The sequence below is a fragment of the Mytilus edulis genome, chromosome 2 (assembly GCF_963676685.1).
Source record: "Mytilus edulis chromosome 2, xbMytEdul2.2, whole genome shotgun sequence".
Classification (NCBI taxonomy): domain Eukaryota; kingdom Metazoa; phylum Mollusca; class Bivalvia; order Mytilida; family Mytilidae; genus Mytilus; species Mytilus edulis.
Window position 1 is genome coordinate 27,921,417 of NC_092345.1, and position 22,847 is coordinate 27,944,263.

Genomic DNA, 22,847 nt, shown 5'->3' on the forward strand with positions numbered 1-22,847 from the left:
ACGTGAACGTTTGTCTGTAACGACAACTGTTCACGACGTACCTACGATAGACATTTAAACTGTAAGGTCACCAAAGGAATAACCTTTATGTTTTGATTTATATAATTGATATAAATCAAAACATCGTGTTATTTCTGATTAATTTTTCGAATTACTTTATTAAGGTGTTGAGAACCTTTGGTGACCCCATAGTTTAAGTGTCTTTAAAAAGTACATAGTGAGCAGTGGTCGTTACATACAAACGTTCGCCTAAATTGTCCCAGTCAATGAATGAATTTAATGTGTCAATCAATGTCCACAGCCACACTGTTTTGAAGTTCATTCTATACACAAACAAGAAGATACGTTTTATGAATGTCAATGATATAAGTATTTAGCAGTGACCAAATGACATTGATTAAGGTACTAAAGGTCACCAGATGACCTTCAACAAGAGTACATTTCATAAAATATAGTTAGCTTTAGGACCCAGCCTGACCAAATGAGATACAATAATTAAAAAAAGAAGAAAACTGGCTATACCATTTACACTGATACAATAATTTAGAAATGAAAAACAAACGCCAATCACTGCATTACTTGCTACCGGTACAGACACATACATAACATGCCAGTATTGAATATTCGTGTAAGAACTTATCCCTCACCTAAGTTGGAACAGCGATTTAAAACACAACAGAAAAACAAACTAGAAAAATCAGTTTAACATCAAGGGCTTAACTTATCAGATCGACATGTAGCACGAATAGCTACACGAAAAGAAAAAAAATAGATTACCGATCTAAGAGGACTTGCATTTTTGAAAGCTAGCTCAAAGCTAATTTTATTCAATAAATAAACATGCCTTTCCACAAACAAATATCAATTAGAAACCAATTACATGTATTTAGATGTTATTTGACACAATATTATAACATTGGACGTTCCTCTGGGTATGCAGTGCAAGGGTGCACCATTCCCGATGAAGATAGACACGAGACTAGTTGCGATTGTGTTAGTTTATCAAACACTTTTTTTCACTGAGTCAAGACAGATACAAAACTTTGTTTTATTCAATTTTTTCCCTAGCAAATAAGTTTTCTGTAATTGAATTTATTAAGCGATTCCAAAACGCAATCTTATGTAAATTATTCATAATGGTACTAACTGGCTTCCGTAGAAATGAGAATGTTTAAGTAAATTTCCTGATGTTTAAAGTAAACGAGGAAGCAAGCAGAGATCAAAGACTTAATAACAGTGGCAACATTAAAAAGCTGTATGATTTACTCATTACATAACTGATCCAGGTGTGAACTACTTTCTTATTGTTTCTTAAAATTGATATACTGAACAGGATGATTTTCTTTGATGTATCTTCAAAGAAATAGTTCGCATCGTTGGAAAAAGATGTACACAACTCTGTACTTTATTTATTTGGATTCGTATTAGAACAACGCTTCTCAATATCATATGAAAATATCATGGAAGAAAGAAATAAACTTACTACATCAAATACCTGCAACCATAGATGTAATACCATCTATGCTGCAACTAACAAAAAAGAAGAAGAGACACATTTCTGTATATGTATAAGTCGAAAATAAATAAGAAAATAAAAGTTTTGCTAAACATTTGGTAAAAGAAAAACAAAGGATATGGGTATCTATCCAGGACACAAAATCAGTACACGCACAACAACAAAAACACACACAAAGTAAAGTAAAAGAGCTTTACTCAAAGTCAAAGCAAAGCCTTCGATACAGAGCAAAATAGCTTTCAACACACTGTAGCAAGACGGCTTCTCATTCCGGTTTGAGCGGAATTCTTTGCAACATAATTCGGATGGACTTTGTAGAATGTAACACTACTAATTCTGGCCCGGTCAAAAGAAGTCCTGAAAAAAAAAAGAAGGTAAGATAAGATTGATATGGTAGACATTTTGCGTTTCAAAGAGTTGATACAATTGTTATTTTCCATTCAAGAAATACGAGTTAGGCACTATCTTTATACGAGGCACCATTTCTACCGGACGCGACTGCGTATTTATACATCCTGCGCAATGAAATGAACTTTTTGTGAAATGAGATTTACTATCGAATGCGAGAAGCCTTGATGATCATTGGTACCCTATATGTATGAAAGAAATCATATGCGAAACATCGTCTGCATACCATAATCAGTATTTCCAATATAATTCATAAAACAAAGTGGGTCGATAACGTTGCTAGGGGAATGTTAGTAGTTTTAGTATCCGAGGGTATTATCATCTGAGAAGTCCGTACTTATCTCTTGTGGACAGTTGTTTCATTGGCAATCGTACCACATCTTCTTTTTTATATTCCACACGGAAATGATTTATATCTTTTTCAAAACTGTTCATTGATGAATAAACAAACCTGTAGTATCAACTAATGCAACAATAGCACGGTTACCAATTTTAAGTTTAGCAAGAAAATATGTTCATGCCAATCATCATACCCTCGAAATACTATATTGTCAGGATAGTACTTCCATTTCATACTAATATCTATACAGAAACAAACAGGAGGACTCTGTCTTTCATACTTATTGGTGGTGATGTTTTGTTGGTGATCCTTTTGACAAGAAGCTGCACCCAAAAGAACCAACACAACTGTGAAATGAAACCGTTTACATTAAGTTTTTTATGCAATCGGTGTAACTTCAACTCCAATAAAATATCAAATTAAATTTTGACAATCCTAAAAGAGCATTTCACATTTTGTTTATTAGAAATTTCCGTATTTGTCTTTACACATTTTGCTCGATGACATTTCTTTTTGCTTTGAAGATAACTGTGTGCCACTTTTAGCTGATTTAGTTTTACGAAATTGCTGGTTATGACTAAACGTCTATGGAAGCGCAACTCCGTATATATGTTTATTTAAAGCAATAGTATACAAATATAGCCTTTGTATGAGGTCGATACAAGGATATATTGACCTGAAAGAAGTATATTGACTGAGGACGAACCCATATTGTTGGGTTGATGTTTAGACGAGTTGTATATACATAATGTACACAGCCATGTATCACCATCATTGCTGGTGATCCGATGGATAAATCTGTTGTAGAGTTGTCACTGACTCAGACGTACTTATATAAATATATATATATATATATATATATTTACTTTAATTAATTCCAATTTAATGGAAGACACAAGATATCTTTAGTTTAATTAATCTAAAAAAATTATAAATAAAATTCCCAATTTTTGATTGCGATTTACCCTAATCTTCATGTGATAACCATTAAGAAAGTGTCATTCTTGTTTGTATCCCAAGAGATTAACCTTAAAGTTTGTTAAAGATAAATATACACAGAATGGTTGATTTCTTTTGTCAATTAACTCTCAAAATCTGTCTCTCAAAATCAATATTAATTAGAAAAAGCCCCTAATGGTTCAAAGCTAACACTGATATCAACAGAAACATCTGATAGAACAAAATCCACAAAGACTAGGACGGACCTAATTATGCAAAAATCCAATACGAAAGTCGTAAATCAAACGGCTTATCTATGCAAATTTTCAAGTGTCGAATGAATGGAATCAAACAAAGTTGAAGAATTGTACAATACAGACCTGATCAAATGAAAGCATGGTTTCGTCTTTCCCCTATTCTACCAGGAGTCACAAATCTATCTTCCGAAGTCAAATGTTTGATCATGTTTCTTTCAGTTTCATTTAATACAATACAAAAACAAAAGTAGACCAAACGGCAAACAATCTAGTGAAAAATTGCATTTCCAAAAACACTTTCCATGTTTCAAGTTTTGAGGTTATTTGATGTTTGAAAATATCAGACTATATAAATATAAAGTAAAATAGAAAAAATACAGAACTACAAGGAAAATCTAAAACGTAAAGTCCTTAATAAATAAAAAAATTAAAAAAAACTTAAACTCATCAAACGAATGAAAAACAACTGCCATATTCCTGACTTGGTACAGGCATTTCAAAATATGCAAAACTATATTGAATTCTAGTCCAGTTGCTGAAATATTAGAAGTAGTAGATTTCGTATTGAGACCGGTACAATTATTTATTAACACATCTAAAGCTTTGTAAAAAGAAAGAAAAAAGAAATACAACTATTGGATAAAGAAAATTCAAGTTTGAGATTCTAAATAGCAACATTTATTTACAATTACGGAAAAAACGCTTATGTTGTGAGATTAAATTTTTAATTGTGCATGGCAAAATTCATGATAAATGTATGTTTTATTTTTTTCTTTGCTATTAATTGTGAAAATCAATTATTTACTGTGTTTTTATCATTGATAAGCTTTTAAATGTCACCACTTTATAATAATATAACAGTGCTTAAATTCGAAGTATATTACAAGTAAAATCCTGATCAAACTCAAAATAATTTATTTTCTATATCACACAATTTGTAGTAAATAGTATACAAATGTCTGATGAAATTATTTAAATTGAAACAATGATAATACATTCAGACAATTAAACATTAATAATTTTAATATAAATTCAGAATTCCATATTTATATTTTAGGCAACCTACAAACATCCGGGATATTAACAAAATATAATGCATGAACATGTTGAAGCTCATAATTAAAGAGCAAACATCAGAACATTAGTCTTCAAAATAACCTGGGGCCGTGTCAATGAAAGTATCCTAGGATATGTCCTAAGATATGTCTTAGGACATTATTTAGGATGGTCTTAGGACGTGTCTGAGACGTGTCAATGAAAGTATCCTAGGATATGTCCTAAGATATGTCTTAGGACATTATTTAGGATGGTCTTAGGACGTGTCTGAGACATGTCTTAGGATGTAAAACAAAGCTTTCTTAGGACTGTCCTAACTACGATGGTCCTAGGACCATCCTAACACATTTATTTAATTGAAAATATATGTAGAGATTTGTATGACATAGATTGAATTGTATTTTAGTATCTATATGTAAAGAGAGGGAGGATGACTCTTATATAGAAAACAGTTAACGCAAAATGAAAGTTAAAGTTTTAACGTAATACTAATAAATACGTTATTCAAAAATATGAAGAAAGATATAAATGATTTTAATACGAAAACAAATGTGAATAGTCACAAAACTTTGTTAAATGCAATATTCGTGCTGCAACTTTAGTACATAAACTAGTTTTGTCCTTAGTTCCACTCGATTTTATTTCATGTATCGAATATGGATTAGTTAAAAAAAAGAAGTCATTTTTTCCTATATCTAAATTATTATTGCACCGTTTTGGTTAGTCGCAAAAACGTTGCTTCACTGATTGTATTTTTTAGGCTTCAAAAAAGGCAGCACGAAATAATTTAATGTAATACAATTGAATATTTAACAAAAATTGAAAAAAAGCAAATGTTTTATTAATTTGATTCTTATAACAGTATGATAGTTTAATATTGTATTAGTATTTTTAGGATTGAGTTTATGCCATATTTGTTGTTTTTATTACGTTTTAGGACATTGTAACCTTTGGGACTATCCTAAGACATCTATGTGTATGTCCTAACTTAAGGACCAAATTTAGGACATATCTTATTTTAGGAGACTTTCGTTAACCTGACTTAGGACTAAGACGTGTCCTAAGACCATTCTAAGACATGTCGTAGTCCTAGGACAGCTTCGTTTACACGGCCCCTGGATATATACATTCAATCTAATGTCCGATTAAAACAAACTTTTTAAACAATGCATCAAAATGCTCTCTTGGTGTACACTATTAGTTTTAAATAATTACATTAGGTACATGTATATTTCATTATGATACGTTATTTTGATTGGCTAACAGCAATTTCGCGTTATTCTGAAATTAACCTACATTTCAAAATAGAATCCAACATTTATGATGGTACGAGTAGCTTTCACAATAAAGTGCACATGCAAATAAAAAAAAAACTTGTTAGAAATCGTTTTTTCATGATATAAGCAACAACAAAAAAGTATTGAAGCCCTTTTTTATTTATTTTTTTCGATTGTAAATAATGCCAACAGTAGTATACCGCTGTCAGAAATTTATAAATCGATTTGTAAAAAACAAAAAACTAGTCCGGGTTAATACAAACTAAAACTGAGGGAAACACATCAGAATAAAAACGTTGATCGTGCACACATTTCTAGAGAGAAGCGCGGAATACAACATGTACTTCGGTGAACGCTTTTACAACCCAATACAAAAATGAAACATTCAATTCTTAAATGAAAGAAAACTTAATCTACATTCTATGAAGAAGTCAAAGGGGAATAACGTGTTTTCGCGATTTCAAAAAAGTCTGAAATATCCTTTTATAGAAGTGTAACCCTCCCGAACATAAATTTTCAAAGCTATTATACGAATTCCCTTGTCTTTAAATTGTGACTTTGTTGTATAATCTTGGTATCTATGATGAATTTTTTAAATACTTTTTTTAAAGGCTTTTCTACCTCAGGAATAGATTCCCTTAGCTGTATTTGGCAAAACTTTTTGGACTATATGTTCTTCAACTTTGTACCCTATTTGGCCTTTTAAACCTTTTTAGATTGGAGCATCACTGCTGAGCCTTTTGTGGAGGAAACGCGCGTCTAGCACAAGTACAAATTAAATTTCAATCCTGGTATCTTTGATGAGTTTATTTCTAAGACAATATTGATGCTATGCAAAGAAACATGGATCAAGTTCTTCGATGTCATTTACCAAATATAACAGTTATTTCAAGAAGGAACTAACTGTCCACTCTTTTAGCAATTTTGTTTATTTTCTGATGTGAATTGTATTTTACAAAAAACAACTTGATTGACATTCTCAACAATGCCCGACTTTGTTTAGAAATTAGAAGACATTGACTAAACCCGTTTACCCTATCTTCAATTAACACTATAAATGAAATTCGTCAACCTTTTTTTTTAATCTTAAAAGCGATAGTTATCCTTTTTATTACCCTTTTATTTATTTTCTTAGGACATATCTTTTATTTAAAAAACATTTACTTTCTTGTTTTTGAACTAGCGTAGTAGTAGCGTAGTATATCCAGTCGTAGTATACCGGTGATTGAGGGATAACATGATAGAAAAATGTGCAACAAAATAGTACCTCTTAATTTTTTTAATTTTAAAATTCTGAGAAGACTTTATTGATAACAAAACATGTATCGTTTCAAAATCATTAAATATATATACGATGCTTATACATCGTATATGTCAAATGCCCGTTTATTCTACACATAATTCAAAAGTGGCAGTCTAATCAATAGCCTGAAATTGCCGAAAGCATTTAAAATAATGAAAAAAAAAAACCCACAAGATGGCCTCTAAAGTTCAATTTGCAACACTGAAGTCAGAAAAAAGTAACGACAAGTGTGGATGCCTATAAATGAGCTGTTTAAATATATTTTGGAGATGTTGTAGCTTAACTGTCTCTCAAACATCAAACTATGTTAATGAGAGAGATGCAATTAAAGTAATATGTTTTTTTTAATAAGACCCATTTTACAATCGGATAAACATCAATCTACTCTCATGAGAGACTTAAGCTATTAGTACTTTTTAAAGTGTATTAGGTATATAAGAATATTAGGCATACAAAGCCTCTATAGGAAGACAAACATAATGCCTTAACGTATATAGACAACTATAGAGAACTTAAAATGAATTAAGTTTTCAAGATCAGGGAAAAATCAAATTGGGAAATCAGAGCAAAAAATAAATTGTTTCTAACCGTAAAATTTCTACTATAATGTTTTCAATCATACATCAAACTTAACTTTCTTAATGTAAATCCAGAAAAGCGGTCCAAATTCGCCAAATAACTTTTTTCTCATTCTAAAGTAGATTTTAATAAAAGTAATAAATTGAATCAGAGTTATCCTTCTTTGCATGGACGCGTCCGGTGATATAATACGATTAGTGTCACATCGCCAATTCAACTAGTACACCTACTCTGACATGACATAGTGCATTGTTGTTGTATTTAAGAATTGAATGCTACCTTTTGTAACTTCATTGGGGTGTAAAAGTGTTGACCGAAGTACATTTTGTATGAAGCGCTTTCGCGCTTCATTCTAAAAATGTGCGCACTGTCAACGCTTTTACAAGCCTACGAAGTTACAAAAAAGAAGTATTCAATACTTTTTATTACATTTTTTTGCTAGGCTCATGAAAACACGAATTTTATCAATTTTTTATTTAATTCACCTGTGCACTTTATTGTTGGACCTTGTGTTGTCATAAATGATAAGTTTTATTGAGTAATGCAATTGCTTAAGGAATAACACGTGATGTGCAGTTAGCCAATCAGAATAACGTATTATAATGAAACATACATCTAATGTAATTATTTAAACATACGCAGACCACCAAACTTTAGCAGTCTAGAACATCGCATTTTAAAATTGATATCAATGCACTCTAGCCACAACTGTCTACTGTGGAACGCCGCAGCTGCCTTATGATAACAATAACCATATCATAAAGGGTAGAGATATATCATGAAGCAATTGTTCTATACTATATCAAAAATTTCGTACATCAATTGGCTCAGCAATCATATTTATAGTTCTTTCACATATTGTGTTTCTTAATATGTTTATTCCGCCAAATTTCACAAGTTTATCCAAAACAGGGAAATAATAGCCTAGTGCTCAATTGTCGTTGGTGAAAGCCTATCATACATTTTGTTTCATTCATTGCTATACGCACAAGTCAGATCATTGGTTTTCTATTTTGAACTGTATGATGTTTTGCTTTCCAGGATCTTTCATAGCCTACTGTACATTTTTGAAGGTCAAATTGATTGCGATCGGTTTTTTAATCTTTTTGAATCAGTCTTCAATTAAATGGTTAGTTGTAACATGTGTAAATAAAGGCAACAGTAGTATACCGGTGTACAAACCAATACCAATATCAAGTTGGTTAAGAGCTATACACAGCTCATGTTTACCTTGTTGAATTGTACATATCATGCCCGACTCTAAATACAATTTACTTACTTACTTACTTACTTTAACCGAAGGAACACATCAACTGTGAGCGGAAAACAAAGGAACAACAGGAACACCGAAGCAGGGACGAATTTAGGCGGGGCTTAGTGGGCGCCCCTCCCCCCCTAAAATTTGAAAAGCATGAGTTGTCATCTACTTATCTAAGTATCAGAAGAGCCCATTCCATCTTTTTTAACATTCAAAGTAAAAACAGTCAAGTTAACAGAATCAACGTGATTACTAATCAACTGACCTATGATTGATTAAAGTTCTATGAATATTATATACTCCAAAGGAAGGTGTCAAACTCTATTTACATTTCCATCGTCTTAACCAAGTTTGTCGGGGATGGTGTTATAATGACGTTACTCACGGGTCTATGTTTCATTTGACCATTTCTTGGTGAATAAGTAGGACAAAAACAAAATTCTGCGTATTATTAAATAATTACTTGTCTTGATTCATCATTTGAATCGAAATTAAAGAAAACCTGATTTTAATTATGTATTATTACATAATAAAGCAATGATTACGTGTTCATAATGCCATATTTGCCGTGTAAGACGTAACAAAAATAACTAATAATCCAAATATAAACGAAGAAAACATAGAAACTACTGAATATATTTCGATGAAATTTGTACAGGTTGGATATAATATCATCATATTCATGGTGTGAAACGGTCACGATAAATAGCATGTCAGTTCGCAATTTAGCGGCCATTTTCGAAATTCCATAGTGCTGTAAGATTTGAAAATTCGAGTATACAAAAATGAAAGCAAGCACTTCGATATTACAATATTTTCATATAAATTATTGAAAAGGTTCGCCACCTCTACATGAAAATATGATTTTATTGAATTTTACGAACACATGTTTATTTCTAATAAACAATTCCAAACTGCCATTTTCATTCCAAAATTTTAGGATGAAATTGAAATTATAGATCAAGCAAAGAGATGATATATTGTAGCTGTTGCTGCCATTGACACCAAGGATGATTATTTTTCATTATAATCTTCTTGAAAAACGCATATTGGGGATGTTTAGAGTACGGATAAAAGATACTTAAATTTGTACTATATTTATACTATTAAAGCACTAAACAGCTTTGGTATTGGCTGTTTCCACGCGATAAATATGCATAGACTTACATACTTGTGATAAGGGAGTCCTGAGCATCATAGAGGATTTTGCAACAATAGACCACTTTCGAGTTCATCCGTCACCGGCAAAAACTCGTCAATTATACACGCCTTTATGACGTCATTTACCAGATAGAGGGGCTCGCCTGTATCCCTGCACTATTTACGTTCATCAAGCGTCTTAGTGATCGTCTTTGTGCAGGATAAACTAGAAATAATGGTTGCTCTGTAGGTACTTACTGACATTTCCTTAATGACAGCAGTGTTGATTGTCAATTTTGAGAATTCATATTTGCCAAATAATTCGTACAATATAGAATTATAGTTTTCCAACCACTCGCTCAACATTGGAAGGAAGTGACGACGCCCCTAAACGCACAAATGACGATGAGTTTTTTCCGGTGACGGATGAACTCGAAAGTGGTCTATTGACATGCTTGGGCAGTGACAAATATTTGAAATACATACTTTCTATATAAGTTAAGATTATGAGGAAATAAAGTTTATTTGTCAAAAACATATAATCAGTCATGTTGACAGTCTTCTTTTTTCATATGAGTAGTTAAATATCAAAATGCTGTATTAAAAATAGTGCAAAGGTTTGACGTTTTGTAAAGAAGTCGGTTGAAATAATTGAAAACTACGTCGAGTAACGTTACCATTACTAAACCGAACACTCTGCGTAACAAGGGCTATTTATTTTTGTGACAACTACCAGCACCATGTCTTTCAAGGACTAGTTGAGATAGTTGTTACCTGATATTGATATATAGATCATTTTACAAGAAGTGCTGGTGTCTTAATTATAGATTGGTTTGCATAGGAACCCAGAATCAAAATAAAATGTTCGCATGATCTTCAGCTTCTGTTTTTTTGGGCTGCAGCTTTATAACTGTAGCTTTATGAACTCAAATAATTATGCAATATGAATCTCTTAGTGCGTAAGTTAAGGGTGTAAAGAGATTGAGGATTTTTCTAATTTGTAGGCGACCTTGCCATCATAACTCGAAGGTTCTTCGCGGAACAGGAACATATTGTTTTACCTCTGTCCGTCCATCCGTCAGTCAATCGCTAGTGATTGTAGATTGTTGTCAGCGTGGATTTAGACGGTTTCTGCTTTAAACTTTAATCTCTCGCTAATTTTACCTCACAATAGTTTGAAATACCTACATTGCACCCCTTAAGAAGAATATTTCAATGATTTTACATCAAATTTTTTGTTTGCCTCGCGCAACAAAAAACATACGACAACACACTTAGAAACATATCACCGGGCCGTTTATATTTCTTTTATTATTCTCTTATTTAAAAGTGTTCTTTCATATCAAAAGAAATCTGAGAATTTATCATATACATGTATATGTCAAACGTGTTGTTTATTAATTTTCAAATTTACCCGCGTCTTTCACATTTTAAATACCTAAACAAATAGGTCATGTGACTTATGTTGGCCGACACAAATTGTAACTAGCGACAGAAACGAAAGTTGGGAAAGATAGTATAGTAAGTTTTTCTTTCACTGCTGTAGTTTATATTCACAGGTAAATATCAGTTATAAAGTATCTGCACACTTAACGTACATAAGAACTTTGATGAACAAAGTGAAACTAAAACTATAACTAGTTTCCTTGTTGACTTTCCAGCTCCATATAAACACGATCGACCAAGGTAAGATCACTCCTTCCATATTAATGTCTTGATTAAATTTGGAAACATTCAAATACTGAAAATGGAGACAGAGTTAACATTTTAACATACTAGTAACAGATACCAACAGAACTGTTATCCGTATTCGATTGAGATCCCCATTCTGGTAACTTGTTTTAAAAATACTACACAAGATTGAACAGTAGCCAGGATCCCTGCAAAACGGGAGAGGGGGAGGCAGAGGCGGATTTAGGGGGGGGGGGGGCAGAGGGCCTGGGCCCCCCCTTTTTGGGAAAAAAATTGGTTGCTTATATAGGGAATCAATGAAGCGTGACTGGAGCGGGCCCCCTCTTAGGTCAGTCAGTGGGCCCCCACTTATGAAAATTTCTGGATCCGCCACTGGGAGGTATGGCTTGTTACGAGCGTTTCGGGGTAGTTAACATTTATTCCAGTATTGTGATGACCAAGGAAGTAATCATTTAATTATAAGTAGGTTTCGGGGGTGTCATAATCGAGGAATTGAGGACGACAGCTTGGTGCATGACTATGACACACTGCCATATTTGTTCACAATACATGTGACCTCCTTTTATTTTAGCTGGTTATTTTTGTCTCGAGTACGTTTAAAATTTCTGGGGTTGTTTTCGCAAACAACAAATGATATTTATGTTGGTATGTGACGTGTAATATAAAATGCTTACCACCGTTTTCATCGGTATGGAACGAGGCTCGACACGTTTGATTCATAGATCACCATAGTTCTTTCTTTTTTTTTTTTATCAAATTTATAACCTTTGTAAAACAAACAATAAAGGAAAAGGTGAAATGCTATTGATATTGGCACTGAAGGATTTTTTGTTGCCTCTAACATCGATAAAACAAAATTGCGCGTAAACGACAAAAACAAAAACAACAAAATAACAACCCCCCCCCCCCCCCCCCCCACATATATAGCTATTCAAAAATGAAGAATTGTGTACACAACATTGCTTATCTCCACACGAGTCCAGACTCAAATGATTAAATCAACATTATTAATAAAAGATTGAAAAACATATTTCTCAACAGCCAGTAGTAAAACCAATGAAACATAAACAATAGACAAGTAACTAAGTTGAAAATTTAAAAGTAAAATAATATCGGCGACGATACTGATTAAATGTTATATCAACACAACAATCGTACAAATGTATATTTATAAAACTTTTTGTTCAACTGTGTTATTCGAAATATAAATGCAAATTCAAAAGGTTTTCTTTTCATTATTTTCGAGAGATAATGATTTTCAAGATTTTGAAACTGCCATATAAAAAAGGTAGTCCTATAAAATGAAGTGGATTTTATCACTTATAAATAACCGTACAGTCTTCAACAATAGAATAACCCTTACCGTATAGTCGCCCTGACACGAAAAATATGAAATAATTAAATTGAGAAATTTACGGCCTTATTTATATCAAAACAAATTTAAAAATAAATAAATAAGACATACATGAACCAACAACAATCATTGAACAACATGCTTGTGACTTGTGACAGGCACTAAAAGAATGTGGCGGGGAAAAACATGTTTGTGAGCGCTCAACCCTCCACTAACATAAGAGAGCACAAAATAAGAAAAAAGTTGAAAAGGCCCAACTAGTCAGATCGATACAAAGCAGAAAAAACATCTAATAGTAAAAACACACACAGGACGTGACAGGGTAAGAAAGTAATGTATTGTAACATACATTTTTACAACTAGTTGGACATATTTTTCTTCGTCTGTTTTGGTACAGATAAGACACTCTTGACTTTCAAATATCTGAAACTAAACGTGCTTGATGTAGTGAAATCAAGAAAAGTTCTTCGGACACAAAACTTTTATAAAGTGTTATAAAAAAAATCAGTCCCCTAAATTTTTTTTTTTATTTATCAATTGTCAGCAGGGTTCGAACCCTATGTTTGACTAAGATTTCCAGATTTTATGCGGAAGGTCGACAGGTCTCTATGGGCATTATTAATTCCTCAATCAATAAAAAAGGCCGTCAAAATATAACTTGCATACATAATCCACTAGCAAACAATTTATATCAAAATTTACCTCAATGAATTATGTATCTTCACATTTTATATTTGATTAGATACAAAGTATGGCATCTAAACTGAACATATTGTGTGGTTCATGTGGATATGAGGACATCTCGAAAAATGCAAAGAAATGGTGTACCATATGTGAAGAAGGATTTTGTGAAGATTGTGAAAGATACCACAAGTCCATGAAACTATCTAGAGATCACAAGATAATTTCTATTGAGGACTATCGTCAAATAGAAAACATTTCCGTTAATCTGAACTGTGAAATTCACGGTAAAAAGCTAGATCTTTATTGCAAGAAACACGATATTGCAGTATGCGTAGTCTGTATTCCTTTGGGCCATAAATCCTGTTCCTCTTCTGATGTTATCTCCATTGATGACGCATCAAAAAACGCCAAACTATCAAGCGCACTCTTAGACTTAGAAGGAACTATCTCAACAACGATAGACAATGTGAAGAACTGTATCAAAGACCGCGAAATAGCTCTGAAAAATGTTGACCAAGATGAACAAACAATACGGAAAACGATTACAGACACACGAAAGAATCTAAATGAATACTTAGATAAACTCGAGAGAAAACTGATTCTAGATTTGAAATCCAAACATAGAAACTGTAAATCTAAAATCGTGAAAATTTTAAATCATTTGAGGCAAATGGAGACAGAAGTAGAAAAACTGAAAGAACAGACAATTCAAATGAAACGTTTTGCATCTGATCTTCAAGTGTTTCTAGGAACGCGTGAATTAAACCGAGCATTGTGTAAACAAATAGGATCGCTCAAAGAAGAGATTAGAGATTACACGAATAACAACATGGAGATAGAGGTCAATCACGTGATCAGTTCCTTGATGAATGAGGTAAAACAGTTTGGCGAAATTCGAGTTAATGAAACAATGGTCGAGCTGCAATTAAAAGATGCAAAAACCGACCAGGCTCAGATACAGATACATGGATTATCGCAAAATATTCACAATATTAATCTGAAGCTGAAACAGAAGTTTGATATCAAAGTAACAAATATATCTGGCTGCATTGTATTACCAGACAATAGAATTATAATTGCAGACTATTATGGAAGTGAATTAATGGAATACAATAACGATGGTCAACACATACGTAACATTCCCAACTCTAATGCACCATTCAGTCTTACGGCAATAGATACAGATCGTATAGCTGTCACGTTCGGAGATAAAAAATACTTGGAGATTATAAACACTACTGGTAAAAGTAAAAGAAAGACGGTGAAATGTAGTGATAATTGCTGGGGAATATCTTACCAGGACCAAAAGCTGTATGTTATTGTATTTGGACAAGGCATAGTAGTGATGGACTTGAATGGGAAGACATTAAATACCATTGATATTCATGTTTCCAGTGTGTATAATATAACAGCGACCAGTGACAGGATATACTATACAGACATCGACAGTGATACAGTACACTGTTGTAGTATGACAGGACAAGAAATCTGGGTATTCAAGGATAAGTCTATTTCTTTCCCGAGAGGGTTATCAGTGGACAGTAATCAAAACGTATTTGTCGTTGGTGAAGACTTCAACAACCTGACACTTATACAACATGACGGAAAAGATAGCAAGGTCTTACTTACTGATAGTAATGGACTTAAATCGCCTAATGTAGTGCATTACAATAAACAAAAGAAGATTATCTGTTTAGGCTACAAAGCAGGAAGCGTCGCATTGTACCAAGTGTCGTAAAATACATGTCAACATCACAATGAAGTCTTTACTGTTTGTTATGGTTTGTCTTACATTAAATTTTAAAATGATGCTACATTCTCAATTTTCAAAAAGAGACGAACATTTAACCTGTCATTAGTTTGGTTGTTTAATTTAAAAGAAATTATTTTGCTTGAAATATTTAGTTATTAAACGCAAACACAATACAATACAGTTATAAAGCTCTAAGACTTTTTTTTTAGTTCAAATAGATAAATATGTTAGTCTTTCAGTTTAAATTTAGTACATTAGATCAATTGATGAAATTATTTCATTATTAGTACTGTATTCCTGTCATGTAATACGTCATTCAAGCGGTATATTTAACATTGCCATTAAAGCGAGATGTTTGGCTATCCACAAAACCAGGTTTAAACCACCATTTATTTCTTAAAATGTCCTGTACCAAGTCAAAAATATGGCAATTGTTATCTTATAGTTCGTTTCTGTGTGTGTTGTCGTTTGTTTTTGTTCCACTTCAGTGTTTCTGTTGTTTCGTTGCTTTTCCTCTTAGAGTTGATGAAACCGTCGATTTTAGTTTGTGACCAGGATTGTGTTTTCTCTCAATCGATTTATGACGTTTGAACAACGGTATACTACTGTTGCCTTTATTTATCCTACTATATCATTTAAGATTTTGTTTATAATATTAATTTTAAGATTTTAAAACCATTCAAACAAGAAAACTAACGGCCTTATTTATGTTCAAAAAATGAACGAAAAACAAATATGTAAACAACCACTGAATTACATGCTCTTGACTTGGGACAGGCACATACAAACATAATGTGGCGGGGTTAACATGTTAGCGGGGTCCCAACCCTGGGACAGTGGTATAACAGTACAACATATGAACGAACTTTACAAATCAGTTTAAAAAGGCTAACCTCATTAGATGGACAAAAATACAAGTGGACGTGGCCGGATATTTGTACATCCCAACAACAAAAAGACGCTAGTTACAGATCTGAGAGTACTCGCAGTTAACTGACAGCTAGTCCAAAGCCACTAACAACTAATAAGAGAATCATGCATCTAAGACTTAATTATCAATCCGTACACATCCAACATCCAATGGATTTAGTGTAAAGACGCCATAAACAGTCAGAGAAAAGTTTGTTATACAAAAACCTTTAAAGTTTGTTATACAAAAACCTTTAAAGTTTGTTACACTATTTTATTTATATTATTACCTGCAGGATTTTGTTATATCTATTTTGATATATTTATTTTTGTTCGTATTAAGAATACGGAAAAATTCACGTACAGGAATATCAACTTGCATTTTCTGAAACAGTGATTTATCACACCATTAACGATACATTTCACATATCTTTTTACGTATTCAATATGATAAAGATATATGTTAAGAGGCCAATCAGACAACTTTTCATCAGAGAACAAAAAACGAGGATGTTAACAATCATAGGTCATCACATAGTTTTTAACAATGGACAAAAACCATAATATGATGACCCCCCGACATGAAAATAAAAATGAAAAGATTTAATAAAACAAAATATTCCCGACGAATGGTTGAAACAATAAGCAAACATAAAATTGACAAACATCAATCAACGACAGACAAAAATGAGAACAGCATTGCATAGTGTGTTTATAAATTCTTCGACCTAAAACTGTTGGATTTGAGCGTTCATGATAGGAAAAATGTGATACAGACGCTTGGAATTTATATTTGTTTTCCTATAAAAATAAGAAAACGCAGATATAACTAAATACAAGCGCAAATTCAGAACAAGCAGTCATAAGTTGAAAATCTAGAATGATGACATAAATAATATTATCATATACTTAGACTAAATAACATATAAATTTTACCGTATGATAATAGCATTAAATTGACGTAAATTCCATATTTTTCGAATTGGTGCTTAGCGGGCTGATATGAAAAGTTTATCACATGCTTCGATTGTTATCACATGCCTTTCCGTAACGTTATCACATGGCATTCCGGTAATGCTCGGCCAATTCCGGAAAATACACCTTTATGTTACGTTTTCAGTGAAAAACATTACAAAGTAGTGTACAAAATAATTTCTTGAATACTGGAAAGTATATTGTTTAAATTAATAAAAAAAAAAAAAAAAAAAAAAAAACAAACAAACAAATTATTTAATAAATGCATTTTTTAAGTTTTTCTGAAACATAATTTAGAAAATTTCTTTAAAAAGTTGACTTTTCCAAACAATGATCATTATGTATGTTGTTGACTTATTTTTTTTGTCGATTCGTCCATATTTATATGTTTTTTTTTCTTTCTCTCTCTCTATTGAGGCATATAATAGAAAGATTTCAGATTGAATGTATCAAATTTTGGGTCCGACGGCCGTGAACTCATGTTTTTACTCTTTAAACTTCGGGAACCACGTAAAAGGATCAATATATAAATCTGTTATTTTTCTCTACTGTTGAAGCATATGATAAAAAGATCATAACATGTCATTTTTCATATCGCATGTATTATCAGCCCTCGGTCAATATCAGCCCTCGAGCCATGCGGCTCTTGGGCTGATATTGAACCTAGGGCTGATAATACATGTGATATGAAAAATGACATGTAATAATCTGATAGTATTGTATAGCAATATAATATTTCCCACATTACGTAACCAAAAGTTAGCGTGCAATAAATTCTAATATTGCACTAGTACAATAAATCTTCAAAATTCATGACGTCATCAACGACAAAATCTTAGTTTAAACCAATTTTTACTTTTAAATATTATATTGCTATACAATAAAAGGGTTATTGCATGAATATTGGGGAATAATGTCCCTCGTAGAACATATATTGCACTCGCAAGCTCGTGCAATATAAAATTCTACTCGGGACAATATTCCCCAATATTCATGCAATAACCCTATATTATAGTACAAGCTATAAAAGAGGGGCGACAGATACCAGAGGGGCATTGAAACTCATTGATAGAAAATAAACTGATAACACCATAGGTAAAAAAGAAAAGAACAAACAAACTAATAATAGTACACAAGACACACCGTAAAAAAACTAAAGAAAGCAACACGAACCCTACAAAAACGGGGGTGTTCTCAGATGCACCAGACGGGTAAGCAAATCCTGCTCCACACTCTAAACAACGATTATGCAATATTGATTATGATAAACAAATATCATGAGGGTAGCAAAATCACATCGACAGAGTTAGAAATATTACAAACATAAAAAGACACAGGACAAACTAAAACATACAAAACTAACCATTAGAGGGCGTCAAAATATAACTTGCATACATAATCCACTAGCAAAGAATTTATATCAAAATTTATCTAAATGAATTATTTATCTTCACATTTTATATTTGATTAGGAATAAAGTATGGCATCTAAACTGAACATATTGTGTGGTTCATGTGGATATGAGGACATCTCGAAAAATGCAAATAAATGGTGTACAATATGTGAAGAAGGATTTTGTGAAGATTGTGAAAGATACCAAAAGTCTATGACACTATCTAGAGATCACAAGATGATTTCTATTGAGGACTATCGTCAAATAGAAAATATTTCAGTAAATCTGAACTGTGACATTCACGGCAAAAAGTTAGATCTTTACTGTAAGAAACACGATATTGCAGTATGTGTAGTCTGTATTCCTTTGGAACATAAATCATGTTCTTCTTCTGATGTCATCTCCATTGATGAAGCAGCAAATAACGCTAAACAATCAAGTGCACTCTTAGACTTAGAAGGAACTATCTCAGCAACGATAGACAACGTGAAGCACTGTATCAGTGACCGAGAAATGGCGTTGAAAAATGTTGAGCAAGATAAACAAAAAATACGAAAAATAATTACAGAAACACGAAAGAATCTAAATGAATACTTGGATAAACTCGAGAAAAAACTGCTTCTAGATTTGAAATCCAAACATGAAAACTGTAAATCTAAAGTCGTGAAAATTCTAAATCAATTGAGGCAAATGGAGACAGAAGTAGAAAAACTGAGAGAACAGACAATTCAAATAAAACGTTTTGCATCTGATCTACAAGTGTTTCTAGGAACGCGTCAATTAAACCAAGCATTGTGTAAAAAAATCGGATCGCTCAAAGAAGAGATAAGAGATTATAAGAATAACAACATGGAGATAGAGGTCAATCACGTGATCGGTTCCTTAACTAATGAGGTAAAACAGTTTGGCGAAATTCGAGTTAGTGAAGCAATGGTCGACCTGCAATTAAAAGATGCAAAAACCGACCAGGCTCAGATACAGGTACATGGATTATCGCAAAGTGTTCACAATGTCAATCTGAAGCTGAAACAGAAGTTTGATATCAAAGGATCAGAACAACCAATAACTGACTGCATTGTATTACCAGACGACCGAATTATAGTTGCAGACTATAAAGGATGTGGTAAATTAATGGAATACAATATCAATGGCAAACATATTCGTGACATTCCCATCTCTAATAAACCATTCAGTCTTACGGCAATAGATACCGATCGTATAGCTGTCACGTATGGAGATGAAAAATACATGGAGATTATAAACACTACTGGTAATAGTGACAGAAAGAAGGTACAATGTAGTGGTAACTGCTGGGGAATATCTTACCAGGACCAGAAGTTGTATGTTGTTGTATTTCAACAAGGCATAGTTGTTATGAACTTGAATGGGAAGACATTAAATACCATGGATATCGATGTTTCAGGGGTGTTTAATATAACAACGACCAGTGACAGGATATATTATACAGACGAAGCCAGCAATACAATACACTGTTGTAGTATGACAGGCCAAGAAATCTGGGTATTCGATGATGATTTTATTATCCTAACAAGAGGTATATCAGTGGACAGTAATCAAAACGTATTTGTCGTTGGTGACGCCGTCATCAACCTGACGTTGATACAACATGACGGGAAAGATAGCAAAGTCTTACTTACTGATCGTGATGGGCTTGAATCTATTATTGCAGTGCATTACAACAAACAAAAGAAGATTATCTGTTTAGGCTACGAGATAGGACGCGTGGCATTATACCAAGTGTCGTAAACCTACATGTTAAAATCATAATGAAGTCCTAACTATTTGTTATGGTTTGTCTTACATCAAGTTTTTAAATGATGCTACATTCTCAAATTTCAAATAGAGACGAACATTTAACCTGTCATTAGTTTGGTTGTTTAATTCAAAAGAAATTATTTTGCTTGAAATATTTAGTTATTAAACGCAAACACAATACAATACTGTTATAAAGCTCAAAGACTTTTTTTTTTAGTTCAAATAGATAAAAATGTTAGTCTTTCAGTTTAAATTTAGTACATTAGATCAATTGATGAAATGTACAAACACGATGCATTTGATTACTTTTAATTACAGGTTACAATCTCTCTGTGTTAGCCATCTGATCGCCACAACAAATATAACATGAAGGATAAAACTATTAAGATTTTGTTTTAGGTTGTTTTACGCTGTTCTGTGTTATTTTGCCTGTCGTTGTTATTCTGTGGTTAGCATGTCAAAATGTACTATTGTATTGTTTATTTGTGTATTTATCTGTCCTGCATGTTATTTCATTATTAGTACTGTATTCCTGTCATGTAATACGTCATTCAAGCGGTATATTTAACATTGCCATTAAAGCGAGATGTTTGGCTATCCACAAAACCAGGTTTAAACCACCATTTATTTCTTAAAATGTCCTGTACCAAGTCAAAAATATGGCAGTTGTTATCTTATAGTTCGTTTCTGTGTGTGTTGTCGTTTGTTTTTGTTCCACTTCAGTGTTTCTGTTGTTTCGTTGCTTTTCCTCTTAGAGTTGATGAAAACGTCGATTTTAGTTTGTGACCAGGATTGTGTTTTCTCTCAATCGATTTATGACGTTTGAACAACGGTATACTACTGTTACCTTTATTTATCCTACTATATCATTTCAGATTTTGTTTATAATATTAATTTTAAAATTTTAAAACCATTCAAACGAGAAAACTAACGGCCTTATTTATGTTCAAAAAATGAACGAAAAACAAATATGTAAACAACCACTGAATTACATGCTCTTGACTTGGGACAGGCACATACAAACATAATGTGGCGGGGTTAACATGTTAGCGGGGTCCCAACCCTGGGACAGTGGTATAACAGTACAACATATGAACGAACTTTACAAATCAGTTTAAAAAGGCTAACCTCATTAGATGGACAAAAATACAAGTGGACGTGGCCGGATATTTGTACATCCCAACAACAAACAGACGCTAGTTACAGATCTGAGAGTACTCGCAGTTAACTGACAGCTAGTCCAAAGCCACTAACAACTAATAAGAGAATCATGCATCTAAGACTTAATTATCAATCCGTACACATCCAACATCCAATGGATTTAGTGTAAAGACGCCATAAACAGTCAGAGAAAAGTTTGTTATACAAAAACCTTTAAAGTTTGTTATACAAAAACCTTTAAAGTTTGTTACACTATTTTATTTATATTAATACCTGCAGGATTTTGTTATATCTATTTTGATATATTTATTTTTGTCGTATTAAGAATACGGAAAAATTCACGTACAGGAATATCAACTTGCATTTTCTGAAACAGTGATTTATCACACCATTAACGATACATTTCACATATCTTTTTACGTATTCTATATGATAAAGATATATGTTAAGAGGCCAATCAGACAACTTTTCATCAGAGAACAAAAAACGAGGATGTTAACAATCATAGGTCATCACATAGTTTTTAACAATGGACAAAAACCATAATAATTATGATGACCCCCCGACATGAAAATAAAAATGAAAAGATTAAATAAAACAAAATATTCCCGACGAATGGTTGAAACAATAAGCAAACATAAAATTGACAAACATCAATCAACGACAGACAAAAATGAGAACAGCATTGCATAGTGTGTTTATAAATTCTTCGACCTAAAACTGTTGGATTTGAGCGTTCATGATAGGAAAAATGTGATACAGACGCTTGGAATTTATATTTGTTTTCCTATAAAAATAAGAAAACGCAGATATAACTAAATACAAGCGCAAATTCAGAACAAGCAGTCATAAGTTGAAAATCTAGAATGATGACATAAATAATATTATTGTATAGCAATATAATATTTCCCACATTACGTAACCAAAAGTTAGCGTGCAATAAATTCTAATATTGCACTAGTGCAATAAATCTTCAAAATTCATGACGTCATCAACGACAAAATCTTAGTTTAAACCAATTTTTACTTTTAAATATTATATTGCTATACAATAAAAGGGTTATTGCATGAATATTGG

General features: G+C 32.5%; 2 protein-coding genes across 3 annotated transcripts; both read left to right on the forward strand.

Moving 5' to 3' along the window:
* Positions 1-11,517: 11,517 nt before the first annotated feature.
* On the forward strand, positions 11,518-20,938 carry LOC139511878 (uncharacterized). Its single transcript, XM_071299014.1, has 2 exons — positions 11,518-11,594; positions 18,912-20,938. Exon 2 carries the CDS (start codon positions 18,921-18,923, stop codon positions 20,598-20,600), a length of 1,680 nt encoding a protein of 559 aa, XP_071155115.1. The 5' UTR covers positions 11,518-11,594; positions 18,912-18,920; the 3' UTR covers positions 20,601-20,938.
* LOC139511879 (uncharacterized) lies at positions 11,547-15,748 on the forward strand. Of its 2 annotated transcripts, none has more exons than XM_071299017.1 (2): positions 11,547-11,632; positions 13,862-15,748. In XM_071299017.1, the coding sequence occupies exon 2, from the start codon at positions 13,871-13,873 to the stop codon at positions 15,539-15,541; it is 1,671 nt and encodes a 556-aa protein (XP_071155118.1). In that variant the 5' UTR covers positions 11,547-11,632; positions 13,862-13,870; the 3' UTR covers positions 15,542-15,748. The 2 variants fall into 2 exon arrangements, with proteins under 2 accessions (XP_071155118.1, XP_071155116.1); XM_071299015.1 differs by lacking the exon at positions 11,547-11,632 and adding an exon at positions 11,663-11,759.
* Positions 20,939-22,847: the final 1,909 nt, after the last annotated feature.